The following is a 21,692-nucleotide window of genomic DNA, read 5'->3' as shown; positions in this document are numbered from 1 at the left end:
TGAGTGCATGTGTGTGCCTAGCTGTGAATTTGCATATATATTTGCATACTAGATGTTTCTAGATTTCATGCCTCATATCTTTGTATGCAGTTTTATTTCTGCTACTGTACAAATTGACTCACTCAAAGAATATTTCTTGGACTATTCTGCAGTATGCTCGGACAATCATGTGTGAATAACTGGAAGAAAATGAACAGAATTCAACAATAAGATGATCCCAGTATGGAGGAGCACGCTGATGAATGTACAGGCTCACAATCATGCAAATAGTATGAGGGGACGGGGTGAAGTGGACAGAAAACAATAGCTGTTGTGTTGGCCAAGAGGAAGGAGAATAGGATGGACAAATTTATTGTGCTATGTAGTGCTTGGTGAAAACAACATGGCAACCTGTTTTTGAATGTTGACTTATTACACTCTCTAGAATATGGATCAATCCCCTTTGTCTCACTCTTTCTGTTATGTAATTTCCTTACTGTAGAGAATAAGAAGGTTTTAGTTCAGATATGGTGGCAAAGTCTGTCAATGAAACAGACTGAAAGACTTACCGGTACAAGAGAGAAAAGGGAAGCCAGTTTCGCTAGTAATACATCTCAGATTATTATAATAGCTAGAGTAATGCAATGAGATGTGACTGTAAAGAGGGAATGTAATTTTTGCAGAAGCAATCGTGTTCCTTTGCAAAGAGTTGTTTTTGTCATCAATAGGGCTGGGTATCAGTGTTCGGGCTGTTATCATTCACTGTTTGTCCTTATAGCAATAAAAATAAATGCACTATGATCTGTGTATAACCCACGTGATCATGATCCAGGAGGCTGTATATAACATGAGCAAAGAAGGAAGTGAGGTCATGAAGTAAAAGAGCGACAAAGTCTGCATTGGGAGGAAGGTCGGGATGGTGGAAGGGTCAGACAATCTTAAGTGCTATATATCTACTACCGTTACCCTTGTCTGGTGGCCTACGACACCACTTATCACCCACCTACAGTGCAGTCTTGGAATCCCTTCCCACACGACTTACCACCCATTCACACCTGGACCCATCTAACCCTAATGACACACAGGATAGCCCGGTGGATCAACGACTTACATGTGATCTAAACGACTCTGAAATTCAGCTCACATGTGACCTCAACGACTCTGTAAGTCCATACAAACTCCACACGGTTTAAAGCCTGCGACTCTGCACCAGTCCGTTGGAACTGAAGAAGCCTCTTGGATGAGAGGTGAAACGTCTTCAAGAAACTCAAGCAAATCCAGTTGCCTAAGATATAGTACTTATGATTACTATGACCTGGATGACTGAGAATCTTCTCGAACAAGGGTCAGACAAACATAGGATTTCAAGTGTCACATTACATTAAATGATAACACCCAACCATGATTCTTTTCAGAAACCTTACCTAATATATATATAATTAAGTACATATAAAATTATAGTACCAGTATAGGAGTAGCCCAAAATTACTCCATTTGAGACTTAATACAGCACTGTCCAACAAAGATAAAACCAAGTGATGCCTCTCGGGACTAATAGACAAACTTAGTGAAGCTCCTGGATTACACAGTTACCACTATTATCCAGCTGGTGTCCTGCAGTAACTCCCTGGGATGGATGGTCCGGGAGGCAGCCAGTTTGCTGGTGGATTTATGGAGTGGAGGATGAAGCTACTGGAGAATAACATTACTAAACACAGACTTTTAGGCTCATTGCCAAGAGTCGGCAAGCTAAAACTCTCAGGACCATGCCTCCTCCACTCCAGAAGTGCAGCTGCAGGCTACCAGTAACCTACACTGTGACATCTTTGAAGTGTTGTCTTATATTTCTTCGGACTCACACAAGTAGGTTGGGTGGAGAGAAAGAAATGCAGAAGTGCTCCATCCAAGTGTTATAATAAGTCGGGAAAGCCCTATTGTTTATTCTGGCATCATGTCGGCTAAAATGATGGTGACATTCTTACGTAAACAAACACATGTTGCCTAAACACAACGAGCAATATCAAGGTCAGCAAAATGACTGCAGTCATGTCTCCATATCCTATGATAAGTCACTAACATAATTATCGTGACAAACCTAGGTAGTGGAGCTAATTCACAAAACATCGTACGAACCATGTGCCTAAATATTTGTGATATCACAGGATACATTGCGGTATTAGACACCTTTAAGGTATTGACCAGCATAACCCAGTGCCAAGAGGAGACGAACGCAGTGTATTTGCTAGAGGAGGCAATACGGCTTGTCAAGATGCCACTGAATGTTCAAAAGTAGGGCTATACTACACACCTGTGGCGTTTGGTGGCATTTTACGCAACTGAATACTTTCATTCACATAATGGGTATCAAAAGAAGTAGAAAACAAAGGTATGAAATGAAGTGCTTTTTAAGGATACTGGTATCATAATTCTTTAAACGATACCCAGCCCTGGTCATCAGAGCCTGTACGAGTACATGTGATTGTTTTTGTGTTTGAATTTACAGTATGTGTGCATTTCCACATTTGTGCTGATTGCCAGTGCCTATTTGTGTGTATCATGAGTGTGTGTGTGTCTGTGTTGCTGAGCCGTGCTCTCTATCCCCAGGTAAGAGCCGGCGTTATCCGTCTCTGCGCGGAGCCGTGAAGAAAAATGCGGCTTTCCTTCGTAAGGCGTGTGCGTCTGTCTGCATGGTCCAACACTAGATAAAGATTTACTGGAAACGTGTTTGTAGACACGCAAGCGAGCTGCACCTCCTCCTCCTCTTCCTCTTCTTTGTTCTTCCTCTTCCTCTCCTCTCTACCTGCATTGTAGTAAGCACCTTTTTCAGTGGCTGCCTCTCAACACTGTAAAGTATTTTATTCTCATTGTCTTCCTCACCACTTTTGTCCACCTTCCATCGGATAATAATCAAATCTCTAGGCCATATATATTAATATTATCTTGCAATGTAGACTTGGACTTTTGCCACCAAAAACTACCCCTGCTGCTGGCAATATTGCATGTCTTCACTGCATTAAATCCTTAAACATGTTTTATGGCCTTCAGCTTTTAATTAAGTTTAATCCAAGAGAACTCTCGGTTCAGTCAGTAAGAGCATGAGGAGAGGAATCATCATTTCAGTGTTGAGATGCAGCCTCCGATTTCCTTTAGAGGTTTGTAGGAAAGGAAACCGTTCGCTTCTGCCTGACTTGTCTGAAAAATTAAAAACAAGAGGACAGTGTCATCACGTAAAACAATTGGAGTGCGGCTAACAGGCTATACGTGACAACTAATAACATTTGTAATATTTGTGATGTCACAGTCCTCTCCTTGTTGTTTGAGATTCCTTTCCCTAAGATCCCCCTGCACTGTTGCTGGCCATGCTAGCTCTGGTAGTAAGATAATAGAGAAACAGCTTCAAAATTTGAATTTTAGCCTTTAATGAATTTCACCCAGCACTTGTCATATTGTTCAGTAGAAATGTAAGATACTGGTCATTCTTTTTACTGACTTCAGTGTAGAGTGCTTAAATACTAACAAGCTGTTCATGGGTTGTTTTTAATCCCAAAATGTGACAATTGCCTAGTGACCAAAACAGAGAGACTAAAATTCAAAAGACTACATTATTGTATTAAATTAGAGTGCATGAAAAACCTCATTTACTGAACATTTTGGCCACAATTTACACAATGAATTCAGTCATGTTTTGGGTTTGGTAATGGAAATTTAGACTGCTTGAAATAAAAGAAAATGACCAATGGAGATGATGGCATGGACGATTAATACCTTTCTGTTGACACAGACACAAAACAGATCTGTACACAGGTACACACACACACACACACACACACACATACACATTTCACAAAGACTACTGTGGTGAATAATTCTGTTATTAGTCAGTTCAATACATTTTGGTTGAGTTTATTTATTTTTATCACTATTACTTAATATTTTTAAGTGGAACTAGACACGTTTTTGGTTTTGTTTTTTTGTTTTTTTCGCTTTAATATATCATTACTAAATAAACATTGATTACCCAATGTAATGGCCAGGGTTCAAATCCTGCTGGAGTCAACGTCAGCAAAGGCGTGCGGTCGCAAGAGGATCATACGGGATCAGATTCCTTAAGGAGGCTTCAGGATAAGAGAGTAACTCCAGAATCTGAGCCGAGTTCTCAACGAGGGCACGTCTCAAGCTCGTTGTAGACGGGAGGTTCCAGACATAAAAGTGGATGCAATGGCTATGGTACAATGACACCACCGGCGTTCATTTTGGTTTCTTATAAGCTTCAATTTCACTATGTAAAGTTGTCTGCCACCAAGTAAGATCCCCCGGGAAAATTAAGGCTGAATTTACGGCACAAAGGAAGTACGTCCATCATTGCGCAACCAAAACCGGAAGCAGATAGCGCTTTTATTTTTCCCAGTAGCTGTTGGTAGCTATTCCCACTTACCAAAGACTGTCAGTGTAAGTTCTGTGCAGTTACCATCCCCAGTAGTGGAAATGCTGGGACAGTCAACAACTGGAGTAACTGTGGAAAAAAAATACAGGGCCTTTCCAAAACTGGACCCTATTCACTCCCACCCATAATGGAGTGTAACTCCATTTGTAGTCGCCTTCACAGCTGAATGAAGCATCCTTCATCAAGGTGTAGATTAAAAATACAGCAGGTATAATTTGTCGTCCGTTTCCACTTAAATTCATTCACACATGCAACATTGTTAAGAATGAATGAATCCCTCTGCTGTGTTGAAGTGTAACCCTCTCCTGTCTTTCTCATCCCTTCCCTCCTTCCATTTCTCTCCCTCCATTTCCTTCATTTCCCTTCTTCCATCTCCTTCCATCTCTCAGTGTCTCAAGTCTTTGGGGTTTACTCTAACAATAGGTATTAAACTAGTTCAGAGCTCCATTGAGGAGAAGACACCAGGCTGGTTTTATATTTGAAAGGCTGTAGCCTCGGGAGAGACTGCAGGACCCCGAGTGCTTTTAACTAAGTAGCATAGCAGCAGGTGGCACGTGTCGAGGTGAGGGAACATACGGCGTGCTCACAGCAGAGGCCTTAATGTTCAGAGAGACCATCCTGATCTCTACAGCACAGAGTTCATCTACCACCAACCATGTGGCAAAGCACACTGCTCACTCACTAAAGCTTACTTTGATGTATTACAGTGTGTGTTAGCTGAGTGCTTACAAGCAAGCCCCTCATATAAAACACAACAAAAAATATATACAGATTCTGCAAATCTCATATTAAATCCACTGTAAAAACATAACAATCATGCATTTATACTCAGGACATTGAATAAGGAATGTCATGATGACTTTAGCCCTCTTTTGCTTGGGGTGCATGCACAGAGAGAATTTGCTTGCTTGTTTTCTTTGCTTTACTTTACTTGATTGCCTATGTGTTTGGCACAGAATTATTTATTTGTCTTTATTCAAGGTCATATAACTCATACATTGGCTACACGCTTGTTTTTATATGGTATTCAAAGTACATTTTCCATCAGCAAATGTGCATGGAACACTACTTAAGACCTCAGTGGGAATGCAGAGGAGCCAATGTCAGGGTTTAAAATTGTGTTTGGAGCGCAATCTCTAACATACAGTATAAGTAAAGTGTATTATTGGAGCTGAGATGACAGAGCAATTTTGTATGACAAGCTCTGTGTTTCTAATATTTTTTCAGGAATATTTTAATAATGATAAAAGTAAAATCTGGTACCAATGTTTTAAAAAAGTCAGGATTGGGATTTTTCATTTTGTTAAAATGCCCTCTCATCTTAAAGGGAACAGTCACCCCTCATTGGTTCTTTAAATATCGTCCATAGAGAATCAAGAATCTTGAATGCAAATGGAGTAGATGGCACTCGGCTTTTGGTTCTCGAAGCCCCAAAAATAAAATTGAAAACACAGCAGCAATGAAGTCATGACCCAGTTACTTAAGATAATCCACAGATTATAACAAGCTACACCAGCAAACGTACTGTGCAGAAGGAAGCGTGCATCTACTCCGAGCTCAGCTTGCACCACTGAGCTAGCTAACATTACAGCTCAGCCACTCAGGGCACCGTTAAGGTTTGCATCTCGGACTGTCATTAAGCACTAGCCTCTTGTTCATGAGTAAATGTCCGCTTCTTTCTACGTATTGACAAGGCTGCTGGGTGTTCACAACAAGGTCTGTGGAGCGCCATCTAGTTCCATTATAATCAAGAGAAGGCAGACATCTCTACAGCTGATATCTCCAACGCTCAGCAACTCACACCCAAACAATCTAGACTGATAAATAGCACTGCGGGTAAGAGGTAAAATATGTGGTTTTGATTTTTGGGTGTACTGTCCCTTTAAGTGGTGATCATGTCCTCTGCTTTCATGCTCGTTCCACAAGAGTAGGTTTTGCGTCATTTAACACTGGATATCTTACTTTAACACGAGCTGCATTGAGATTCATATCAGCATCTGACTCCAGTACCCAGAGGGTGTTACAATAAGTGTTTGAGGTGACAGTGAGGGGAGTGCAGCTCATTCCCGGAGGCAGGCAAAGACTGACAGAAGCAATAAAAAGCAATGTATCACTTCATATCAGTCTCTCAACCAGCCGTCCCCACATTCATCCTCTCCCTCCATCCATACCTCCCTCAATGCTTCTATCACTCCCTCCCTCCACTCTCCTTCTTTTTCCTCTTTAACACTTTTCCATCCTTAACTGTCAATTCTTATTACACTCGTCCTTCCTTGACAGCAGCCTCTGCCTCCATCTTCCCGGTACTCATCCCTCCATCTTTACACACCATTTCACTTGTCTTTAAATCAGGACAAATTGACACATTTGCGGTCTCCTTGTGGCTTTATAAACAAAGACATATTGGGCTCAGTGAGCTTCCTACCTGTTTACACACCTGCTAAAATAAAAAAAACATTTGTAGCATGCACTTAATTAATTAATTCTCAGATGTTTGCGTTGACATAAATCCTGCCAAAGCTCTCACAGCTCAATTAAAGTTTAGAAGACTGAATAAAACCGAAACCTTGGCTGCAATTAAGCTCCAACATCCCCCGCAACGTTTGCAGACCAAAGACCAAAATCTACAGCATGTTTTCTCTTTCAATCTCCATGAGCTATGAAATCACAAAAGGGTTTTGCTAAGATTTAGTTCACCCGGAGTTAAGCAATCCTTCAGCTTAGAAGTTGAAATCCTTCCTAATAGCTGATGCAGAGGTTGTGTCCCAGGATCCCCAACTGGTAAATATTGCTTATATGGAAATGTGTAATTAGTTTAGGCTATTAGCGCAAATATATACAGTATAATTCTATTATAATCTTATAGAAATCTGTGTTTGAGACAGATTCCAGTGCAGGTGTATGTGTAATAGTACATTTGTAAAGTTTTGGAGTCCACTGTGTGTTAAATTACAGGTTTAGAGTGAGTAATACAGTAAAAACCAGCGTAAAAATGATGTAAGTGAGGATGTACAACACTTTGCCTTGTCCTGTTAATTCATCCTTCTCTTTCTTTTTTTTCTGTCTTTCTCTCTATATCTGTCACCTCTTTTTCTTGGGCTCTGCTCCTCTCCATCTCTCAGTGAGCATGCCAGCCAGCGAAAATGAATCAGTCAACACAGACAATGCCCCCGGGGGAGACGTGGAGGGGGAGACCTGCTGTACCCGGCTAGCGTAAGTACCTCACACATACCTCCTGTCCCTCCGCTCTCTCTCAGTCACCTTCTGTCAATCCCAAGGATGAACTCTATCCTGCATCTTTCCTGTATTAGCACTTTAGCCCGCCTCTATCCTTCGCTGATCTCACAAAGCCAGACCTCTTTCTCATCAAGTCTCCCAGAGGTTTGAAAGAATGCACATACTGACGCTGAGCAGAGCGACAGTGTGTTGTCATTGTACTCTAAACTGATAAAACTTTTGAGATTTAAAGAGACAACTAAACAGAGGTGCAGCCAATGAAATGGCTCTTTTTCCCAAATAAATCTGTGACCTTGATGAAACATAGGTCAGGCTAAGGGGAATGAATCCTACACTAAACCACAGTGCCTTATTATTTTTTCCTAGCACACTACAGCTAAACAACACTGAAGTCCAAAGGTGGTTCAGAAACTAGTTGCTGGACCTTTTGTTGCTGAAAATTAAAGTCTGGGTAAAGTAAAATTTAAGATTTCTTTCTAAACACATTACACAAGTCAGAAACTACTTGTTGAAAACGTGTGAAAAGACTGTGAACTATGCAGCACTGCATTGTGGAGTAAGACTTTTGTCAGCATTTCTGTGTCATTTTTGAATCATTCAAATATGGCTAGATGTTTAGTGACATCATTTTCTCTGTACAGAAAGGCATTATATATCAATTCATTACCAGAAGTAGAAATGAGAGAAGCAGCCCATTCTGTGAGGTCAAAGTTGACTCGTAGTACAAAGACAGCTTGACTATCAAACAAGCAGGACTCTGTTTATTATTGCTACATCTCATCCAATAGTAATCCATTTTTTCCCTCTTCTCTCCAACTGTTTCTACTCTCTCTCTGTCTCACCTTTGTGTTTGCTGGTGAAGTGCTCTCCTCCTCCCCTGTGGGAGCTCACGAACAGCTGACTCACCTGCTCCCCCAGCTCCTTTCATTTCTTTACATTATTCAAACAAGTGCGTTGCTTTTTTTCTTAGACACAAGGTGATGCAGGAGCCGTGACCCCAGCGGGCCCACTTCAGTACACACGAGCAAAGACACTTACATACAAAACTGTGCATCACTGTGAACGTAGCAGAACAGAATAAAGTTACTGTGCAGTATGACATAGACAATTCAGAGACGAAACCAAACTGAATCAAGAACACCTCTGACCAGAGGAACAGTAAGGCCAGTAGGCACACTTGGATGGCACACTGTTGTTTATTTGTACTCTCGCTGTCCATCTGTTACTCTGTCTCTGTTATGTTGTTTGTGTTTATTTGTCCCATCAGACAAACACAAATCAAAACAAAGGATACACATCAAATCTGAGTCTTTAGGAGGTGCCACAAACCCAACACAATGAATAATGCCTGTAATGATTTCTCAGAGCCCACGTCAGCATCACCCAAAGATAATCACTTTAATATCATATACGGCAAAGAAAAGCATCAGGTCATCAGATTCAAGAAGCTCGCCCTAGTAGTTGTTTTCCGTTTGCTTTAAAATATTAGTAGAGAATGTCCCTGCTGCAATTTTTTTAATGCCATTATCTTAAGATCACAAGTTAATTACTTTGTTATCACAAGAAAATGAGATAATCAACCAGTTATCACGACGATACAAAAGGTTGTTTTCTTTTGTGTGTGTGTGGGTGTGTTATCTTTTTTTTTTTAAATATAGTTTAACATGGATAACAAACAACATACACACACACAAAAGCCCTGTGAGGCAAATTGTGATTTGTGATATTGGGCTTTATAAATAAAATTGATTGATTGATTGATTGACACACACACACACACACACACACACACACACACACACACACTACACAACAATCTACACCCACCCCTGGGTGTAGAATGCATGAGGGGGGAAAAAACGAAAAAAGGCAATAGAATAAAATGATAATAATTAAATATTACTAAAATTAAAATAACAATATTGTAATAATAATAATAATAATAATAATAGTAATAATAATAATAATAATAGTAATGATAATAAATAAAATAAAAAAATAACAATAATAATTTAAAAATAATAAAATTAAAATAACAATAATGGTATCGGGGTCTATGATTAAGTTGGTGTGCACAGAAAATCTTTCACTCCATCAGTAAAGGTTGTTTTCTCCTATTACTCATTGTAATGTTTTTTAGAGATCAGGATTAGAATGCCAGCATGACTAGATGGCATTTGTGGCAACTAATGCAAGCTGAAAATGTCACATCAAGGAGTAGCTGTTGTTTATCAACACATCACTGTACTTTAATCAAGTTCTGACACAAAAATTCTTCTTTTTTTAACTTCACATTCAACAGAAGTTGTTTTCTTGTGATAAATTATCATGAGAAATCGGGTTTTTTTCACTCAAGAATAGACATACATTTACCCATTATCAGTTTTGTTAACTCGTGATTTCAAGAAACAGCATTAAAACAAAATAGCTGCAAGCAAGGCTGTTCTCAGCTGTAGTAAAAAATGACTAAAATGATGATTTGATTATTTAAATAGTTGCAGACTAGTTAGTTAGTAGTTAATTTTCTGACCGTCGAATGAATTGCTGCAGCTCAAAACCTCACTTAATTATTTGGTGTATCAAAGACTGAATATGAAGCAAACACATGATAAAGGATGCTTCTCAATCACCTGTTATCTACTTGTGTACCAATAAAAATTGTTGTGGCACAAGGTGTAATTTACTCATTCATAGCCTCTTAAACGCCTGCAGACTAATCTTCATTTAGTTTGAAAATTCACCTAAAAGTATGTTGGTCTACAGCACCAACGTCACTCTTATTACCCATGAAGGAGCTCCAGAATTTACACCTGCAATTTTTAATCTTAGTTAAATTCTTCACAATTATCAGACTGCCCTTGTAAACCTTGCCAAGACTGGAAATGTGAGCCCTCATGGTTCCTCTGCGAGACTGCAACAAGTTTGGCTCAGAGCATTTGCTCACACTAATATGAAGATAAAACATGAGACTCTCAGTGTTTGTCAGCTCTTCTTCACATTGCTATGGAGATAGACCTCGGGGTAGGAGCTACTTTGACGCCTGCTGATCTCCATAATCGAGACGGACACATGGAGAGAAGAGATGTGTGTACTGTCAGCCTCCATATCCAGCCAGTCAGTCATTTTATTCTATCGTTCAGTCAGTCAGTGACTCATTTTATTGCTTCAGTCAGACGGTCAGCCAGCAAGTCAGTCAGCGGGTCGGTCAATTCGTCTGTTTTTATCAACAAAACGAGTACACAGTCACTCATAATAACTCCATACATGACAGTAGTTATCTTTTGATTTATTAATTCCTAAAAAAATAATGTAGATGCAATAAAATGAAATTTAAATGCAACAAACTTAGCTGTAAAGACTCCAACCAGTACATCATTCAGTGTGGTCACAGCATAGATGGATTACAGAATGAGCCTACTGGGCACAGGTCGAAGGGCCCCCTTCACCTTCACCTGCAAAATGTCACTTGAAGAGACAGGTAAAGACCAGGAAAAGACTCAAAGAGACATAAAAAGACCAGACAGAGACACAAAAACACCACAAGGAGACACAAAACAACTACAAAGACAGCTGCAAAGAGACACAAAGAGACTCACAACTACGGAAAGGGACAAAACAATCACAAAGACACACAAAATGACTACAAAGCAACTACCAAGAGACTAGGCAATGGCTACAAAGAGACACGAAATGACCACAAAGAGAGACCAAACAATTACAGAGATGCAAAACAGCTACTAAGAGGCTTGAAATTACTATATAGAGAGCATGAAAACACGCATAACAGCTGCAAAGAAATGCAGAACTGCAAAGAGACACGAAGAGACTCACAACAAGTATGTTAAGGGGTACACAGTCACAAAAAGACATAACATGACCACAAAGCAACTACAAAGAGACTCAAAACAACCACAGAGAGAGACAAAACAACTACAGAAATACAAAACAACTGCTAAGAGGCTCAAAATTACTATAAAGGGACCACAAAAAGATGCAAAACAACTACAAAGAAATGCAGGAGACCTGGGAAGAGACACAAAGAGACTCACAACAAGTACTCAAAGGGGTAAACAATCACAAAGAGACACGAAATTATGACAAAGAGAGACAAAAAGACAACACAGAGAGACACAAGACCACTGGGAGACACAAAACAACTACAAGGAAATGTATAACAGCTGCAAAGAGACTCACAACTACGGAAAGGGACAAAACAATCACAAAGACACATAAAATGACTACAGAGCAACCACAATGAGAATAGAAAATGACTACGAGACACAAAATGACCACAAAGAGAGACAAAACAACTACAGAGATGCAAAACAACTACTAAGAGACTCAAAATGACCACAAAGAGACCACAAAAGTACGCAAAACAACCACAAAGTGATGGAGAACAGCTGTGAAGAGACACAAAGAGACTCACAACTATAGAAAGGGGTAAACAATCACGAAGAGACACAAAATGACTACAAAGCAATACAAAGAGACTCAAGTTGACCACAAAGAGACACAAAATGACTACAAAGCAACTACAAAGAGACTCAAATTGACCACAAAGAGACACAAAATGACTACAAAGCAACTACAAAGGGACTCAAGTTGACCACTAAGAGACACAAAATGACTACAAAGCAATACAAAGAGACTCAAATTGACCACAAAGAGACACAAAATGATGACAAAGAAATACAAAATGGCTACAAAGAGACACAAAACAACAACAAAAAGAGGCTACACACGAGATGTGGCAGGGCCCTCTGCATGTCTGGACCCAGGGGCCCATTGTCTCATAATCTGCCAAAGAGTCACCAGATTCACCAATTCATCAACCATTTGTACTTTTGTGTGCATCAGTTTGGGTTATTATTAATTAAAAACAACCCCTGGCTGAGAGAAGAGCGTCAGCTTACAATCTTACCAGCTTGTGGCACGTTACAGTTATAGATTCAGCCCATGGTCAAATCATTTAATTCCAACATTACAGATAATAATGTAATATGTTGTCGATTCCAGTTTCCACAGTTGGGGTTTCTCTTCTCTTCTCTTCTCTTCTCTTCTCTTCTCTTCTCTTCTCTTCTCTGCTCTGCTCTGCTCTGCTCTGCTCTGCTCTCCTCTCTTCCCAGAGACAATGTCTTCCATAATCTCTTGTCGTCAGTTCTTTATGTATGTACCTTTGCTGTTACAGTGGTGAACAATCAACAGACATGTTTCTATTAATACACTGTGTTTTTTCACACCAGGGCTGATTGGAGGAAACCCAAACTTAAAGCGTTTTTTCTTTTGACTGGGTGCCACTGTATACATGTTTGCTTCGGGTGATTTGTTCTAAAGAAAAGCGGGTGATCTTTATAATGTTCATTCACTTCTGCAGCTTATGTGCTAGTGTAGTTCACCTCAGTCTCCAAACTAGCAAATGTTTACTTGGTAAGAAGGTAATTGCATCTCAGAAAGGCAGGAAAAACTAGACCCACACAACTAAGCTGCTCAATGAACATATTTGCTAAGGCAAATATCCCTCTCAAATCACCCCTGTCATGTTGTGTACCTGTCTATATGTGTGTTATGTGTGTGTGTGTATAATCCATTCTGTTTTCTGTGTTCCAGAAATAGGATCTCCAAATCCAAGTTCAGGTTAGTACATGTTGTTTACCATTAGTCTTTTAATTCACCTGCTCTGATGTCTCTACTGCTGTGGTATTTGTATGGTCGCTGGATGTGTGTGTGTGTGTGTGTGTTCTTGTCTACAGTAGTGCACAGGACACACAGACAAACTGACATACAAAAGTGTGAGCCTTGCTCTTTAAAGACCCAGTGAAGTGGAAAATACATTTTCCCAGTTTTAACTCTGTGTCCCTGTGAAAATTGATAATTTAGCATGTAATATGCCAAATGTATGTTGAAAAATCAGTATCAGAGGAGTCTTTTCTCTTTCTGTAAAACCAGATAAAATTGTTTCAAATATTTGATGACTCATCCAATCAAACGAAGGGCGAGTAGCTATCCCGAGCGGTCATGTAAAACAAAACTTCCCTGTTTGTGGGGTGTAGTAGCTGCTAGCTAACAGAGCAATAATGGAGAGAGTTAGGACGAGATGTATGTTTGGAATTTAGTGGGCAAAAGCTGTGTTTTTATTTCTAAAACAACGTGGCGGAGGTCTAATTCATTCACGTCTCTCTCATCCTCCTCCTGATCTAACAGCAAGGCAGGTGTCTGTGGAGCTGACAGTCTGCTCAGTGTACCTCCATGTCATGCTAAACAAGCCCGCCTACTTTTTATCGGTCCAATCAAATAATGAATGAATCAAAGAATGTGATTTAAATCCCTCTTATAACTGTAAACCATTCAAATTCTGCATTGAAATGGGAAATATGTCACAGTATAGAAGCTAAACACACTCTAACTTCTGTTTCACTGGGACTTTAAAGGAATAGTTCAACTTTTTGGGGGAATATGCTGACTTTCATTCTTGCAGAGAGTTAGATGAGAAGATCAATGCAACACTGAAGTCTTGAATATGAATCTGCAGCTGGTTAGCATAGCTTAGCACAAAGACTAGAAATAGGAAAGCAGCTAGCTTGACTCCATCCAAAGGTAACAAGATCAACCAACCAGCACCTCAGAAGCTCACTAACTACCATGTTTTTTTCTTGTCTGTTTAATCCTTACAAAGTGCCAAGATTTTTGGGGGTTTATATGCCAGACTGTTTCTTGGCAAAGCACAGAAACTACTTTTGTTATTGTTGGGCAGAGCGGTAACTGTGTATAGCTTCATATAAAACAAATATAGATGTGTGAATTTGATTTTCTCATCTAACTCTCATCAAGAGAGCAAATAAGCATCTTTTCCAACATGTTGAACTATTCCCTTGTATAGTTATAGTTACAGAATAGGTCATTTTCTAAACATTGACATAATTGTCCTTATTAGGGACAGAACAATATTGTGCTATCTTCAAAGACATGCTCTCATTCCGTTCATGTAATTGTAGTTAATTACTGTAACGCAGGCTGTTTTGAAAGACCACACAAAATGTTTTCACAAATTACAACACAGACATTAAAAAAACAACACGTCCTTTTTTGTAAGAATGCATGTCCGCTTGTGTTGTGTTGTGTCTCATGTAACATTCAGTGTGTGCATCATGGCAAAAGCCACTGTGTGCCATAACTGACTCTAAATAGCTCACACACACTCAAACAGATGACGGCGAAGAAGGCGAAACATGAATTTTGTATAGGCAGGGAAGAATAACAGTTCCTGGTGAGCTGCGTTGATCTGTTTGAAAAGAGGTCTTTCAGTTACAGTTACATGACAAATCTCTTTGCAGCCATGTCTCGTATGGTGGGGTAACAGTGGAGAATGGGGTCATGTACAAACTGGATAAACAGATGAGAATGGGTTAAATTCTGGACAGGGGATTTAGGGATGGGCATGGCCTTCAGTACATTACATTCAGAGTCACTGAACAGTTCAACTCAACATTTAGATTCATTATTTTTGTTAGCAAACATGTAGTCAACTGTCTGTCGTCAGGAAAAAGAAACATAAAATATACATAAGATTAATTTTATTTTATTCGCGTTATCCGTGTGGTGCCTGTCACATCTGTCTGTGTGACGTGCATGTCAGCTCTTCTCCGATGGTTTAGACTAATTTCCCTCTGTAAAAGTTTATATTAAAATGACATAGCTTTTACCACTGTACAAATACTGCAATAGTGACTGAGATGCCTCCATTTTTGTATATGTTAAAACAGTTCCACAATTGTATTGCCAGATTGGATTCATCCCTTGAAGTGCCCATGGGGATGCATATATAACAGTGCCATGCCATTGTTCTGATGGCCCAAAACTCTGAAGCCCCATCAGTCCAAAAAATGTCCCATTAGACTGAAAGCCCATTTGTCCAACTGGTTGGTATCCCAAAAGCAAGTGCAGATTGCTCCGAAGTCCCATTTTTCTGAAAATACACACTCCCTGCAGTTAGTTTCAGTTTCCCAGCAGCATTTGAGTCACTGATCACGGGTGTTTTTACCTACCCTTCGTGGCGTTTCCCAGTTGCATTTAAGCCTCCGAGCCTGAGTGTTTTTCACTGACTTCTTTTGTGGATGTTGTAAGCCAAAACAGGATTTTTCCTAACCATAACCAAGTGGTTTTTGTGCCTAACCCTAACCACACATTCACCACTGGGTTGTGACTTCCTCGTGGTTTACAGCACAACCATTTTTTCTGGCGATTGGGGTGTGTTACTGCAGAGAGTGTGTATTTTCTGAGAAACAGGACATTGGAGCAATAACTGTTTGTTTTTGGGATAACGGGCTGTTGGAAAAGTGGGTTTTCATTCCAAAGGGACATTTTTTGGACTAAAGCGTGAAATTTTGTGTCATCACAACAATGGACAGTCCCCTTTAAAACATGTAAAAGTCTAAAGGGAGATGCGTGCTTCTCTGCTTCATAATGATTAGAACAAAAAATGTATTTCAAAAAGACAATTATGACATTTCAGTGGTTCAGTCATTGGTACGCGGGTGTAGGTGAAAAAATGGTATGACCCTTTGAGTGGACTGGTTCACCTAGATGTGACTGCGAGGTGTGAAGCAATTATCAAAAACAATAACTTTTATTTTTTTAACAATAGAGTGTAGGAGAAGTGCATACGACATTGTGTACGTAACATCATTGAACAACATGTTGAATTGTCTAAAAAGAAGAAAGAAAAATATACTAAAATGAACCACTTCTTCTTTTGATCACAAATTTCCCTTGTAGTGTGAATCACAATATAACACATGTCAGTTTAAATTTGTGCCTTCAATCATTTCGTTAGAATAAGCGTTCCCTTTTTTTCTCCTCAAATGGTGCATATCTCATTCTGCAACAAAGCTCTTCATACTGGCTTTTTCTTGGTGTGAAGCGTCTTTGAGGATGACTAACTGTTCCACAGCTCTGCTCTCAAACAACAGACAACCACCAGCCAAGGGGTGATGTCATCACTACTCTGTAGACAGACTAATTGACTCTTTCTTTTTCTTCTTTCTCCTCCGCTGTTTGTTTCTCACTCTCTTCTTCACTTGTTTCTTTTGATCATTCATTGTTTTCTCTTATTTCTTCTCTCACTCGTCCTCTGTCTGCCTCTCCACTTTAAATCCCACATCCCTTCTTTTACCTACCTCTTCCCTCGACCATCTTTTCTCACCTCCCCATTGCTTTCTCTTTCTTTCTCAATCTCTGCTTCTGCTTTCTCAGTCGATACTCTCGGAGGTGGAACAGGCTGTGTAGGAGGAAGTGCCGGGCGGCGGTCAAATCGCAGGTTTTCTATTGGCTGGTCATCTTCCTGGTTTTCCTCAACACCCTGACCATCGCCTCTGAACATCACAAGCAGCCTCAGTGGTTAACTGATGTACAAGGTACGCAAGCACACCTATACACACAAATGCTGACGACACACCTCTATTCATTCTGATCTAAATTATTCACCTTTGACAATGGAGATTGTCCATGTCAGAAGTGTTCACTTACTGGAAGTAGTACTCTGTTTGGTTTACGTGTGGAGTGGCATCAGGGTAGAGCATGCAGGAGGCAGGACGTGGCGCAGACTACACCGCAGTCACGTAGCCAGTTTGTAATTTCATCATGAACAACAGAGTCTCTTTCTGTCCCTTGAATTTGTCTGACAATTTCGGCTTCGACCCTTACTGAATGAAGTTTAGGAATCTTGTCATCTCTCTCCAGTTAGTCATTTTTGTTACCATCTTCTTGTAAATGACCCTTCCTCTTCACCCTTGGACGTTAGTTTTCTCTCGGTTTCATGTGAGCTGCATTATAGATACGTCATCAACACACCCACTTGGCCACTGTGAATTCTCTGGACAAATACCTGCTCTATACAGCTCAGTTGGGCTTTATATCAGGGAGCTGGCAGGGTACAGTCAGTTTAATGTCCGTTTGAACTGATTCAAACATTCGCATTCCCACCTACAGCTCCTGCGGGTAATATCTAGATAACTTCAGGTTTGCAGTGCATGTGTGAAAGGGGCTAGCATCCTTCCTGTTCCTTTTCTTTTGCCATCTGTTTTTATTCCACCATTATTTACTTCTCCCTCCTTTCTTTCGTCCTCTTCAGACATAGCCAACAAGGTGTTGCTAGCACTCTTCACTGGTGAAATGTTGTTGAAGATGTACAGTCTGGGTTTGCAGGTAGGTGGCTAAAAGTTTTTTTTTTCAAACTAAGTTGTATGGGTCAGTTTTGTTTTTAATCCTAAAATTGTCAAGAGAAATTTAAACTCCTATCTCAGCTACTTGCTACCTTTTTTTTGCTTCTCTCTTGACTCTCCACAGGCGTACTTTGTCTCGCTCTTCAATCGCTTCGACAGCTTTGTTGTATGTGGAGGAATCCTTGAGACCATTCTGGTGGAAACCAAAATCATGTCTCCTCTCGGCATCTCTGTGTTACGTTGTGTACGTTTGCTGCGAATCTTCAAAATAACCAGGTTGGTATTGACATTTTTAATATCGATATTGATGCTTCCAATAGAAAGGAAACAAATAAAATGGCGAACATATTCAAGTATAGCGTGTTTGTGGGAGATACATTTTCATTTATGTACAACTGGACGTCTATCCCGCAGATACTGGAACTCCCTGTCCAACCTGGTGGCCTCCCTGCTCAACTCTGTTCGCTCCATCGCTTCCCTGTTGCTGCTGCTCTTCCTCTTCATCATCATCTTCTCCCTGCTCGGCATGCAGCTCTTCGGAGGGAAATTCAACTTCGACGAGACCCGACGCAGCACCTTTGACAACTTCCCCCAGTCTCTGCTCACCGTGTTTCAGGTAAAGACTTTGTGTTCCTCTTGTGTTCTCTCTTCTAACTCTGCTTGTCTTCTATTCTCAGCTTGTGTCCATAAAATAAGAATCCTTGTCTTCTCCATTTGTACAGCACATAAAGTCATTTAATCTAGTGTGAGTCTTACAGTGAAATTAAATGTAATATATCACTGTCACAAGAGTGGCGCTTCTTTCCAATAGAAGTCTTACTTTTATAAGCTTTCGTTAATGCAAATGGGACTTTTATGACATGTTTTTCTTTCGCTGCAGATCCTAACAGGAGAGGACTGGAACTCTGTGATGTATGATGGTATCATGGCGTACGGTGGACCATCCTTTCCCGGCATGCTTGTCTGCATCTACTTCATCATCCTTTTCATCTGCGGAAACTGTATCCTTCCTCAACAGAGCTCTATATAAAGTACAGGGTTTCCACGGTCATGAAATACCTGGGAACGTTAAAATCTACTGCTGCGCTGTGTGACCCTTGAAACTTCACCAGTATCACATGATACACAGACCAGCGTTGCGTCATAGCACAGTCTGCACACCCTTTTGGGGCAAAAAACAGAGAGGAGAGAAACAGAAAAATGCCAAAATGCTAGCATGCGCTAATGCTAATGGAAACGGGGTAAAATATTATGGAAATGTTATGAAAATTCATTGATAAAAATGTGTGGGGAACCTGGAAGTCGCTCAATAAAGTATGGATCTGAAGAGAGGTAGAGGGGCGATGAATGATGACAAGCACTGAAAAATCAACACGTCCAGAGTAAAGACTGACAGCCAAACTTGTTCTCTGATTCTGTTAAATTGCATCCTATCAACCAGAAAACAGTGTGACTGACTGTGATTTGAATAAAATCTAACCCCTATTTAGGATGCAGTAACAGGAGGGAAGGGTGTGTTTTGCATGGGGATACATTCACGTAGCTAAAACAGTTTGCTGGAGGTCACTGAGTATCTCTACTCAAGCAGTCGGGAGTTCAGTGTCTTTCAGATGCAGAAAGGTAGCTAATTATTTACTCAGCCTTCCAGGATTGTTTGCGTACAGCCACACTGATGATCTGATGGGTCAGCAACATCCTTAGCTTCAACCCCCTCTGAACAGATATCCTACTGAATGTCTTCTTGGCCATTGCTGTCGACAATCTGGCAGACGCTGAGAGCTTGACATCCGCCCAGAAAGAAGAGGAGGAGGAGAAAGAGAGGAAAAAACTGGCCAGGTAAAGCAGAGAAAAAAAAGAAAAACAGGTAGATTGTTAGCTGAGAAAAAAAGAGAGGAAAAATAAATCAATGTACTAAAAATGCTTAACAATTAGAAAGTAAACCTATTATTAAGACAGGCTGACATTTGCCTGCTTTGATTTTCTGTCTGAATCAATTTTATTGGGTAATTTTAGTGTCTCATTGCCTACAAAGGTAATTTATCAGCAATGGTAATGTGAGATTTTAGTGAAGCTGAGGAAGATAGCATCCCCCTCGGTGGCACAAATCATTAAATGTCTCCTTTTTGGTTGCAGCTGGTATTGATCAGAGGAAAAGTGTGATGGAAAACAACCATTTGCCTGCTCACTATCCTTTTGGTTTGATTATAACAGCCCAGCCACCCTCTGTGATTGAAATACTCCCCATCATTGAAAATCTGGAGGTTTATTTTGTCCCTCTGGTGTTAAATTAAATGTGATTCGATACACATCAGTGGATTAACATGCAGCTAACACGGTGGAGGAGAGGGGGGAAAATGCTAAAGGTGAGGATCTTTTTTTTTTTTCCTGCCTATTGTCCAGGTTGGCCAGTCCGGAGAAGCGTCATGACAACGAGAAGCCGCCTCTGGAGGAGGAGAAGAAGGAGAAGATAGAGCTGAAGTCCATCACTTCTGACGGAGAGACCAACACTGCTGCTAAGGTACACAAAAACACACGTTTCAATGAAGACTACAGTAGCCACAATCTTCCCCAAGTGCAAGCAAGTGTCAGAGAAATTAATGAATTGGTAAATAAATGCAATGCTCTCCCTCTGCAGATAAACATGGATGACTACTGTGGAGATGAGAGTGAAGAGAAGAACCCATACCCTGCCAATGATTACATAGGTAACGCACAAACCAGAGGTGTGTGATGTGTTTACAGAGAAATTGTTTGATGAATGAACTTGTGCCTTGCCAGCAACTATTCAGTTCTATGTGATATTCCCATTACATGACCTTTCTGTACAAAAAAACTGAATTCTGATAAAGTAGTTGTCGTCTGCTATACTACAGAATCTGTGACAAAGCAACAGGCTTCAAGTCATTTTCAATGGAAGCCAGTGACAGGAAGCAACAAATTGACACCGACACATGTCACTGTAGACTGTCATGACATGATACAAATCAAAGTTGAGCTGGCCTTAACTTTTTGTGTTTTTTGTTTTGTGTTTTTGTTTCACCAATTCCAATTCCCCTCTCTTTTGCACAACTCCTGTTGCATTCAGTCAAAAAATAGAAGAATAACTTATTCTGGCCTTGTCATTTTGATATTTAAGGCTATTTTCACATCCTTTGGAGGTGTTTTCAGACATCAACATATGCTTGAGCAACACTTTAATGGCAACTCAGTAACAATGTAGCTGGATACGCTGTAGCTTTGTTGAGTATTACTAACATGTAAATACACAATCTGTAGCCACATTAAAACTTGTATTAGTTTATTATTTAATTTCAATGTCATCAGGGTGAATTGTTCCTTTATATGACCTTCTACTAAGGCACCTATACTGATAATAAACAGACATTTAAATAAATGTCTGTTAAGTCACTACAAGTTGTCTGCAGGTCCTTAAAAATCTTAAAATGTCTTAGATTTAATTTTAAAACTATTAGTCCTAAAAGTCTTATTCTTTCTGTTTTTCTCCTCACCATTTTCTCACAATTTTTGGTTTCTTCCCTCTTCTCAGGAGACGATGATGATGAAGAGCCAGAGATGCCAGTGGGCCCAAGGCCACGGCCTCTCTCCGACATTCAGCTGAAGGAGAAAGCTATTCCCATGCCCGAGGCCCGTGCGTTCTTTGTCTTCAGCCACACCAACCAGTAAGAGAGCACTGTGGTTCTGCTCACTTTCCCTTTCCTCCCTCCTCTCTTCTGTTTCCTGCAACCTCAGTCTGTTTCTCGCAGTATTTTTCCATCCTCTTTATTCCCATCTCAATATGTTATTATCCCTCA

General features: G+C 40.2%; 1 protein-coding gene across 6 annotated transcripts in view; it reads left to right on the top strand.

Annotated features, from left to right (window-relative positions):
- cacna1c (calcium channel, voltage-dependent, L type, alpha 1C subunit) overlaps window positions 1-21,692 on the top strand; it is a 300,165-nt gene that overhangs the window by 226,993 nt on the left and 51,480 nt on the right. For 4 of the 6 annotated variants that reach the window (XM_078165240.1, XM_078165244.1, XM_078165242.1 and 1 more), the window contains exons 11-21: window positions 7,546-7,636; window positions 13,271-13,297; window positions 16,913-17,073; window positions 17,790-17,863; window positions 18,005-18,156; window positions 18,295-18,496; window positions 18,761-18,881; window positions 19,602-19,716; window positions 20,281-20,398; window positions 20,516-20,585; window positions 21,428-21,560. In XM_078165240.1, coding sequence (XP_078021366.1) covers window positions 7,546-7,636; window positions 13,271-13,297; window positions 16,913-17,073; window positions 17,790-17,863; window positions 18,005-18,156; window positions 18,295-18,496; window positions 18,761-18,881; window positions 19,602-19,716; window positions 20,281-20,398; window positions 20,516-20,585; window positions 21,428-21,560 — 1,264 coding nt within the window. Of the gene's footprint in view, window positions 1-7,545; window positions 7,637-13,270; window positions 13,298-16,912; window positions 17,074-17,789; window positions 17,864-18,004; window positions 18,157-18,294; window positions 18,497-18,760; window positions 18,882-19,601; window positions 19,717-20,280; window positions 20,399-20,515; window positions 20,604-21,427; window positions 21,561-21,692 lie in introns of all 6 variants that reach the window. The other 2 variants (XM_033614561.2, XM_078165243.1) reach the window with 2 other exon arrangements.

This window comes from Epinephelus lanceolatus, chromosome 23 (genome assembly GCF_041903045.1).
Source record: "Epinephelus lanceolatus isolate andai-2023 chromosome 23, ASM4190304v1, whole genome shotgun sequence".
In the NCBI taxonomy this organism is placed as follows: Eukaryota; Metazoa; Chordata; class Actinopteri; order Perciformes; family Serranidae; genus Epinephelus; species Epinephelus lanceolatus.
Note: the sequence above shows the minus strand (reverse complement) of the source record. Positions and strands in the feature narration are given on the sequence as shown.